Source organism: Charadrius vociferus, unplaced genomic scaffold (assembly GCF_000708025.1).
Source record: "Charadrius vociferus isolate BGI_N301 unplaced genomic scaffold, ASM70802v2 scaffold266, whole genome shotgun sequence".
NCBI classification, from domain to species: domain Eukaryota; kingdom Metazoa; phylum Chordata; class Aves; order Charadriiformes; family Charadriidae; genus Charadrius; species Charadrius vociferus.
In genome coordinates this window covers 502,271-512,603 of record NW_009649114.1, presented here as the reverse complement: position 1 = coordinate 512,603, position 10,333 = coordinate 502,271, and the positions used below count along the sequence as shown (strand labels likewise).

Here is a 10,333-nt window from a genome sequence, read left to right as displayed (position 1 = left end):
GATCAGCTGAGCAAAGAGCTTCAGGGCCTTCTCCCCACTCTGCTGCCCCTTCCCTTGGACCTGCGGTGAGGAGAGCGTGCCCATCAGCCAAGGCACGGGAGGACAAGGGACCGGCGAGCAGCCCTGCGCCACCGTGGGGTCACTCTGCCATCACTAGGGCTGGGGTGAAGGGTTTAGCCCTGGGTGCACGAGCCAGCACCCCATCTCTCAGGGTCTCAGCATCCCTGAACGTGGTCTCTGGCCAGTCCTGACCAAGCGTCACCCTTTCTGTCCCCCCCCCAGCACTTCAGCACGGCTTGCCTTAATCATTGCTCCGAGCTGCACTCTCTGCATGCCATAAAGCTGCTGCTTTGAGGCTAACGGCCCTATAAATGACATACAATTTTGCTTGTTCTGCACAAAAAGTGACACTCTTGTAAGTAAATTAAATACTAATTTAGACTATTGCTTTATTATGGGACAAGTGTAAAAAATTAATTGAGGCTTTCAGCCAGTTGCGGATTCAAGTAATTCATTACAAGTGAAAATGATGAACTACATTAAGCAACTCTCTACCAAACATCTTGGAGACTTATGTATTGGTTTTACTAACGTTACATAATTAAGCAACTGTGTAATTGGCAACACATTTATCACTTCTGCAATTCTGTTTTTCATGAGTAAAACAAATAAAAAGCATTCATATTTGTTTGCTAGAGCATCGGCTTATTTGGCAATTTGAACAGCGAACATAATGCGTGGGACTGGAAAACTCGGGCCATGGGAATGGGCCGGGAGAGGCTGGTTCAGAGCCTGCCGAGTTTTCCCAACACCACGGCAACTGCTCCAGGTTGGTGGCCCACTGGAAAGGAATCTAATTTGATGCATTAATGCTAAGTAGTGCTGGCCTGGAAAAGCAATGCAGCCGCACGGAGCATAAGCAATCAACACTTCATCCTCTGACACCTCTGGGGTTTGGGGTTTGGAGACTGGGGATTCACCCCCCGGTCTGCGTGAAGGCAACAGGACTTCGAGGGTTCGCTGGAGCAACACCAGTCTCCCAGAGGGAGCGCTGAGCCCAGTAACTCTGGGCATCCCAGATGGAGGATGGCGGTCCCACGCGTGGTGGCAGATAACGTTTCTTGAAGCACCATCATTGGTTTTGGCACTCTCGCAGAGGAGCGGGGCCCGTCTGCAAGGTGATCTGACGGGACCCTTTTCTGTTACCAATTTTTCTAAATACTCAGTGAAAATCTTATTGATAGATTTACACTGGTGGAAAACCCAGGGAGACGAAGGGGCTCGCTGGCAGCCAGGCGGGAGGTGGCCATGCCTCGGCACGGCGCTTGCCCTCCCGTGGACACGCCACGAAACAGCAGCAGGATGCTCCAGGCGGGATGCTCCAGGCGGGATGCTCCCGGGCGCACAGCCGGCCCCTGCACGGTAAGGTGGTTCAGGAGGACTTTAAAAGGGCACCGATAGTTGATCTGGCATGCTTTGCTGCTGGCCCATTACAATAGAAAAACCTATGAAATAAAACTAAAGCAACACCGGGGAGAAGAAACCGAGAGGAATCAAGCAATGTGCGATGGGAGATAAAACACCGGCTTCTTAGTTAAAATAGACTCGGGGTTCATCCTGCTAACTCCAGTGCCTCTGATAAGATTTGGTGTGGAAGGCATAAAGGTGCTTCAGGGTTTCACGCTGGTTTCCCCGAGGGCTCAGGGAAGCCTCGAAGGGCCGGAGCACAGCCCATTCCTTACCTCCAGCTCCCGCAGGACAGGATGGTCCTCGATGCCGGGGAAAAGGACCCTCATGGCATATGTCCGATAGTCGAGGTAGGGGATCCCAGAGCGGTCCAGGTCACTGGTTAATTCATTGATGTCCGTCTGCAGCTCCGCAAAAGCTATTTGGGGAGAACAGAAGACAGAGAAACGCCGGTGAGCGCCAGGAGCGGAGGCTGCAGGGAGGGCTGCCTGCTCTCCCCGGGCACACGGCAGCACCCCTAAACGGGCCAGCTCAGGAAAGAATTTGGAGGAGACCTTGCTGCATAGCTCTGACAGACCCTCACCCTTGGAGACTCTGTCTCAGCAGCTGAGAGCGAGAGAGCACACACTGCACAGAGGAGATGCCGAGAACAAAAGATGCTTATTGATTTGTATGCAGCTCACACCTGTGTGTACCCACCTAAAACACCTTTAAAGGCTGCAGATAGAAATGAGGACCTATTTTCATAACTTGGTACCTCCCACATTTTCCTTTCTTCTTCTTCTCCTCCTCTATCAACAGTTGCCAAAATAATCAAATCTGATGCAGATCAAATCCAAGCAGAAACTGCCTGCTGCAGGGGTCAGGAAGGAATTTATTCTTCCTCTCGTCTCATAACATCACCGTGTTATACAGCTGTGTGTGCCCTTGTGTTCATTCTCCGAAGTATGAAGCGCTGGCCTGGTGAGGACTCTGTACCCCCGCCAGGCTGTGCCCATGCCGAAGCTGTGGTCTCTCCTGAACAGATCTCATTTTTTGTCCTGTGCTTTCAAGGCTATCCTCTTGACAGCGCCTGAACAAATCCAGTGTAACTCTCTCTATATACAGAGGTCACACTATGAAATTTGCAGCTTTCTATTTATTTTTCTCTGATCCACTAAGCTCCCTTTCCAGCTGGAAGGACGTACAAAACAACAGCAGCCCCTCTCCCCAGAACCCACCACCCACAGCAATGACTGCCCACCTCCACCGCGGCTGCCTCGGAGCGGCCAGGCTCCGCTGCCTCCTGGCAAGGAGGGACGAGACTCGTGTGTGCTGCGATCCACAAGCAGCAGGTCTAGCTAGTCCAAATAGCACACAAGATTTCCCAGAAATGAGTGCTCGAGGAGCTTCTTCCTATCCCTCAGACCTGCTCCTGCCACCCTGGGCTCACGTCTTAGAGACCGGAGGAGGGACTGGATCAGCTTTCCAGCCCTACTGCCTTCCATCTGGGATACACACGGTTTCCTGGGAGTCCGAACCTCCTCTGCTCCCTGGCTCACTCTGTGCCTTTTTAAAAGCTCTTTACTAAAAGGCCGTTAGAGGAGGGGCCATACTGCGCCGGGCACCCTGGGGCTCGCGCCGTCCTCGCGGTGTGATCCAGGCATGTTGCCTAAGCAGGATCAAGCTCTAATCCTATTCTCCGCACATTAGGCAGCGGAGCCGTGTCTGCGCTGACACGTTGGTCGCTGCCCACCCTCCCGCGGAGGGGCAGGCGTGCAAACCCCGCGGGGCCACGCGTCCCGCTCCGCGCTGCGAAAACCGGGGGCCTGGGGTGCTCCGGTGGGGAACGCTGGGGACCAGTGTATGGGGCCGCAGCAGAGAGAGTGCCCGGTCCCGGGCAGTACCGACCCTCCTTGCACTCCAGGGCCACCCGGGACTCCAGATTGTCCATCTGCATCTGCAGCCTCTTGAGGGTCAGGTCGTTCTCTCGGGACTTGCGCTTGTAGGCGATGAGGACAATGATGACGATGATGAGGAGCAGGCTGCCTCCGGCCGCGATGCTGACGATGGCCGGCAAGGTCAGGAGGCTGTCCGAGACGATGCTCACCGAGCCAGGGGAGAAGACGATACCACCAACACGCACCTACAAAGCACAACGGAGGTAACCAGCAGTTCGGGTGCGGGTGTCAGCCCGTCCCACAGCCCCGTCCCTCCCGGCCAGGGCACACACTGCCCAGGCTGCACAGGGCCCTAAGGCAGCGCTACGAGACTACAGCAGCTCCGATCCCCTGCAGAGACAGAGGGTGCAGCTTACGGGAACACAGGGAGGCTTCAAGTCATGATAAATGTGCCAGCCCTTCACTATCTGGGCTTTGTTCTTATTATCTGATGGCTCCATTTGACTTTCATTTTATAAGCTTTCAACTCCCTTTTGTAAAATGTGGACATTAGCAACCCAGTGATAATTCACAGAATTCACAGAATCACAGAATTCACAGAATGGTTAGGGTTGGAAGGGACCTCTGGAGATCATCTAGTCCAACCCCCAATCTTCCACTGACAAGAAGCCAGAGCAACTAGAAGGAGAGCCCAGAGAAGGGAAGAGAAAGCCCCGCGAGGAAGCACCAGAGCAAACACGCTGGGGGTTAATGCTGGGATGGGCTTTTCTTGGATGTGCCCTGGCCACAGATGGAAGCAGCTCTCAGTCAGGTTGCGCTTCTGTGAGTCACACTGCGATAATCTGAATATGTTTTGGATGCTGAACTTAAAGGGAAATAAATCACAATTACAATCTCATTTGGGCTCTACTCAAGCACTTCTGCAGCTGCGTGCTTCTGGTCTGCGAGTGGATCGGAGGAAGCAGCGATGCCCAAAACCAGAGCAGAGGAAGACACCGACTGTTGTCCTGGACAAGACCATTGAGCCAACCAGTCCAGCGTTCAGATGTCGCTGGCTGCTTCTGCTTCAGGAAAAGGCAAAACCTTTCCATCCACTTAGCAGATCAGCTCTGGCTACAAGGACTGATGAAATCCCTTCTTCTTACCCTACAGGAGGGAGAACACAGCCCACTGAAAAGGGTCTCACCTACTAAAGGAAAGGCACGCAGCACCAGAGAAAGGATGGTACCGGGTGCTGAAGGCACTGCTGCAAAGATTTGCTCTTTATAGAAGGCTCTGAGAGTAGGTGGTGAGTCTCAAGGAGGGAATAAGAAGTTTTTCCATGCTAATCCACATCAATATTTTAAGCTTCCAATTAGACAGCCATAAAGATCTAAAATCCTACCGGTGCTCGGACAAGAAATTGCACTCAGTGTCTGAGTGAGTCAGGGAGACGGAGGAGGAGGACGGATGGGAGGGAGGGAGGGATGGAAGGGATGCTGACAGGAGCGTTTGGTCCCTCACCATCACTTTGTGCTGTCCGGTGAGATTTGGCGGCTCGCAGAGCAGCTGGGTCTCGGAGACGGTGACGGCGCAGGGTGTTTCTCCGATCAGCACGGTGTAGTTGAGCTTTGCTCCTCCAGGAGCGGGTGGGCACAGGTTTCTGCCCTAGGGACGAGGGGAGAGAAGACTGTACAAAGATGCAGAGCATTTCTCTGATTTCCATCTCATTCCCAGCTTGTGCAAACGACAGGATTGCATCCAGTGTGCCCTGTTCTCCAAAGGGGTTATAAAACTCCTCTCTCTGGGATTTTTCTTTTCTGCTTCCCACCAGCTATGGGTCTCCTTACCTTCAGGATGATGGGTGATCCCGGCTTCTGCTCCAGCACCCCGGTTGGGCTCAGCAGTTCAAACGTCGGGTTGGGGTAGTATATGAACCTGGTGTCATTGTAGACCAGCAGGGACTGCACGTTGTTGAAGATAAACCCAAACTCATCCGGCCGCTCGACGGCATCCAGGCCGGGCCGGTACTCGGAGGCGAGGGGGGGCGCGAGGCAGGCCAGCGCCGTGGCGTTCACCACCTTGCAGACCTGTGGGGAAGGCGATGCTTTGAGTGATGGCGGGGAAAACCTTATCCCGACCTGGACAATGATTCCTTAAATACCCCCTGAGAAGTCCAGCGGATTCAAGTTTAGCTGGAATCGAGCTAGCCTTTAATCCAGGCTCGATGCATCACAGCCATAGTTTGAGGGAATTCGCTTCCCCTCCGGCCAGTGCGAAGGCACTGGTGCAGAGATGGAGAGCGAGCTTCAGAACGAGCCGTGTTTTGAAGGAGGGAGAGGCTCCGCGCATCACTCAGCCCTTCCTTTCTTTTTTCTTTTCTTTCCAGCTGCATCCTCTTCGGCAACGCCGGCTTTGAAACAGACCCACAGCGAATACCTGGTCCCTGCTACAAATCGGTGATGAGCGGCAGTTCCCTCATGCCAGCGAGGGAGAGGAATGACCATCTGACACTCGTGGGCTGGAGGGAACATGAAGGTCACCTCCTGCCGGGCTGAGGACACCCACAGCTCCTCCAGCCCTGGAAGGCGGGAGCTGGCTGATTTATGAGACTTTCGCCTTATAAAGCAGCAAGAGCCCAACCGTTTGGCCTCCCTCCGCATGCGGAAGATTTAATTTCACTCAATTTTGTGCCTTCAAAATTATTTTTGTAGCACTATAACTGCAACTGCTAACAACAAAATTAGATGTCTTTTTAAAAAGAGCTCAGAAGAAAAAAGGTCTTCATAGGGGAAGGGAGAAAGGGAATAGGAAAAGACTGCTAAGTGATTTGCCCTTTCCAAGATAATACAGATTCAGTCAGAAAGATCACTGCATAGAAACAGTATTTTTCATTTTTACTTGGTCAAAATAATTTCTATGGGTCCTGGAGGTACAATTCTTATTTGTAGCATACAAGAACATCGCTTAGTTCCCATTTAGCTGAGGATGCATTTCAGCTTCTCACTCTCAGCCTGAAAACACACAGACAGGGGAAGGAGGTGGCATTCCACATCAACCCCAAATTCTGCTACCAACTCCGTGCTTCAGGAACATCAGGGTGACGGGAGGGAAGAGGGGAAGGAGGCATAAAAATAACACCCAGCCTCTCCAAAATACCCGGAGCCCCACGCTCAGCATCCTTCACATGGCGAGGAGGATGCAGGGAGCAGCACCTGCCTTACCGCAGTGACCAAGCTGCAAAAGTGGCCTGAAAACTTCTCGTTGAGAAGCGGTTCCCCTCTCTCCTTCCCTCCCCGGGCTGGTAGGGGCTCACCGGGCCCAGAGCTGCGGCAACAGGAGGTTTATTTATAGAGGCAGCTAGGGAGAGACTGGTTAAACAGAGCAGCCTCATAGCTGGCAGGTCTTGGCGCCCGGCTCCGGGCTTTTACAGGAAGAGCAGGACTGAAATGGGAAGCGTGGGACAGCTGGGGATGGGGACAGCTACACTCGGACTTTCCATCCCAGCGTTCCTGCAGGGCTGAGCCAGGTACGGGGAAGGGAAGGATGCGGGGGAGAGGAGAGCTCTTGGGGCTCGGGGGCTCAGACAAAACGGGGAATTCCAGGAGTGAAACAGGATTACCTGCCCCAGGACAGAATTTGAGGTGATGGAGATGACCTAAAATGCTTTGAAAACTCCTTGGCAGTTACTGTGCTCTCCCATTTGTGTGCGTTGGCACCCCTCTTTCCAGGGTCCCCAGGTTTTGCTGCTAACAGCTTGGCTAAGCCTAGGGAAATACCCCCAGAGCAGCTTTTGCCCACAGCAAGTGTCACCACACAGAGAGCACCAGCACCAGTAACGGCACGTGTGCAGCCCGGTGGGACGCTCCCAGGCACCGCCCGGCAGCCCCGCGCTGCCAGCAGCTACTTACGTTGACAAACTCCTTGCCATTGTACTTGACGCGGATCCTCGGCTCCTGGATCACGTCCAGGTTGGAGCCGGTGACGGTCAGAGGAGTGTGTCCGCTGCGGAGAACCGGGAGACACCTGATTAATGCATCGGGCAGGAGGGGCTGGGGCTCTGCCGAGGGGCTCTGCCTGACAATAAGGATGCTTGTTGATCTCAGAAAGATGTTTTCTGCCGACACTTCAGGCACCAGGCGACAGAGGGGATTAATGCCCACTGCCTGAGTCGCTGGGGAGCGGTGTCTCACAAGTCAGCTAGATTCTCTTCTCTCAGCTGCACCCTCTCCCACCTAATGGCATTGCAAGGCAGCAGGATGAGAAATGGGACCAAAGAAATCAACTGAGCTGAGACTAAATACGTAAGACAATAAATTAGTCACAGTGTTTAATGATTTACATAGTGATGTTTTTAAGGAACATGATAAATGGTACGTGCAGTGAAGGAACTGACGTGCGCCTGCATCTGGACTGCAGACACAGCAAGTTGTCACATAGAGCAGGGGAGGGATGAAGAGCACCCGGTGCCATCAGGGCCAGGGAGGACACAACCCCCCGGGCTAAAGTACCCCCGTTCTCCTACAGCCAATGCCCCTGAGCAAAGTCTTTCACTCTTGGCTTCTTCCTTCCTGTGCTAACTGGAGCAGCGCAGCCCAGATTCACCCATCTCCAGCACCTCTGCAGCAGAGCCTGGCTGTCCCCTTTAGACCACCCCTGTTGGCAGTCCCGGCCAGCCCTTCCATCCCAGCACACCCAAAACCAGCCGCGACCTTGAATTTGGACTCAAAGCGGACATCTCGCAGAGCCTGCAGCGAGACACTTACTTCTTTCGTGGGCAAGTTAAAAAAATAATTGGAATTTGAAATGAATAGCTGTGTTGCAGCCCCTGTGAGCACAACCATTAAAGTAACACCAGGGGACGAGTACGGCCCAGGGTTTTCAGCAGCGACGACGTCACGGTGATGTGACAGCGCCGGCCGCCCCATTTCCATCAGTGAATCTGGGACAAACAGTACATTTTGATTAGCATCAGCTTTTTCTTTTCTTGGTGGTTGCTGGTTTTGTTTTATTCCAGGACTACAAGAAGGAGCCTTTAATGAGCAATTGTGCACTTCTTCAGCAGATGGAAGCGATCTCGGGGCTTTATTTGTGCTCCCAGAATCTCGGTGCAGACTGCTACTGCTGTAATTGCCTCCGTAATCACAACTACTTTAGTAACTCTGGGCCTGATTTTTGGTAACTACAAATGCCACAGACGCCCCGCTGTGACAAATCCGGGACGCTGGGTGGGACATGCGTTTCCACAGGGACCCTCTTTTGCCTTCACGGATTGAGAGAGAAGAGCCAGACCGGGCGAGCTGGCTCCTCTGCGGCTCTCAGTGTTACCTGGCGATGCTCCACTCGGGTTCGATGTGCTGCACCTTCGGGTCATCGATGTACTCGAACACCAAGGTCCGCTCCAGCTGAGCCCGGTCAACGCTGACAGAGACGTGAACAGTCCCCAGGCCGTGGGCTGATGGGGCCGACACGCAGATGATCTCGTTCATGGACCGCCTGTGCAAGAGAGAAGCCGGGCAGGCGTTACCGGGCGCCCGTGGCATGGGGCAGAAAACGACCCTCGGTGCTGGCAAGCGCCTTGGAGTGGGGCAGCTCACAAAAAGGCTGAGCCATCAGTCAGCCCCAGAAGGGGATGAGGCCCTGAGATGGGCAGGAGGGCTTCACGGACACGGGAGGGAGGGAATGGAGCTCTGTGCGGGAAGGAACTCTGCCTGCCCACCACGAGAGGAGCGCAGGATCCCTGGAATTACTCTTTGTGCCAAACTGCAGCCGCCTGCATCCCTCTGTGAACCTGCTGCCTTCTGTTGGGCGTGTGAAAACAGATGGCTGCTTTTTAAACGGGACGCATTAGCTCGCTCAAAAGCCAAATTCTTCCCCTCCCCATCCCACCGCACACACGGGCCCTTGTGAGCAGCATAATGGAGCGCGGGCAGCCCCCGCCTGGGAAGGGCGATGCCACCGTCACCGCTGCCGTCAGCTTTGTCTGCCCGTCAGAGCCGGGGTGACCTCGGCCTCGGCGCTGGCTGCCCGGACACAACAGACCATCTGCTTCCATCGGAGCCCCGGAGAAGGTCGAGGCGGCAGGGTAACGAGGCGCTGTCAAAGCACAAAGGCGCCGGCGGGTGGATGGATGGAGAAGGGGAATGAGATACGAGCGGCACCGCTCCCGCAGCTGGGACAGAGCTGTGAGGAACCGCACAGCTCCGCAGCCAGCCTGGACACTGTTCCTGCAAAAAGCACTGGAGTGGCATCCCTGGAAGGCCAGTGCCCTGCCCGGCCACCCGCCCCTCGTCCTGCCTGCCCAAACCTGCCCCTGGCTCGCCAAAAAGGCCGTGCTGCTTCCGTGGCTCATGCAGCCTTGGCTTCCCACCAGGGAGGGGGCAGGCAGGTCTTCAGCACCTCGTTGACAGTTCAGTGCTTAAACCAAAAACTGGCACTCCTGAACCTCCAGTCTTCACCATCCTCATCCTCCGCAGAGGCTGCGCAACCCCTGCGGGTGCCTGAAGAGCTGAGCGCAGCCGTGGCCCTGCTCGGCTGCCAGCAAAGCTCCCGTGTCTCTACCCGGGCAAGGGGATGCTGCGTGGTCCCCTTCCAGGGCCCTTGCACCCCCCCCGTGCTCCCCAAGGAGTACAGGCACATCACTCAGCACTGGGCATTTCAGGGGGTATCGAACAGCGGGTACCACGACGTTCCCAGCTCACACCTCGGCACTCCCATCCACCACAACCCAGGGAACAGAAACCACCTCCTAAAATACCTGAAACAAACTGGACCTGACTGTTTGCATCGATGCGATTACATGTCTACCCCTTCCCGCTCTCCTCCTCCTCCCTCCCTCATCTTATCGCCACTCTCCACCTAGGTTTAATTTAACCACGAAGGCATCCTTGTGCGAGGAGTGCGTTTCTCCACCCTCCTTGCTGATTCTCAGAGTGTTTCCATGCATGCCCGTGCAGCTGAAGAGCTGCCTGCTGCCTGCCTGCTGCCTACCTGCCTGCTGCCTGCCT

At 54.7% G+C, this 10,333-nt stretch overlaps 1 protein-coding gene across 1 annotated transcript in view; it reads right to left on the bottom strand.

Moving 5' to 3' along the window:
* Nucleotides 1-10,333, bottom strand: part of PLXNA2 (plexin A2) — a 167,704-nt gene that overhangs the window by 19,886 nt on the left and 137,485 nt on the right. Inside the window, 7 exon segments of the mRNA XM_009888264.1 lie at nucleotides 2-60; nucleotides 1,743-1,885; nucleotides 3,358-3,592; nucleotides 4,851-4,994; nucleotides 5,177-5,416; nucleotides 7,238-7,331; nucleotides 8,655-8,822. Of these exon segments, the coding sequence (XP_009886566.1) occupies nucleotides 2-60; nucleotides 1,743-1,885; nucleotides 3,358-3,592; nucleotides 4,851-4,994; nucleotides 5,177-5,416; nucleotides 7,238-7,331; nucleotides 8,655-8,822 (1,083 nt within the window).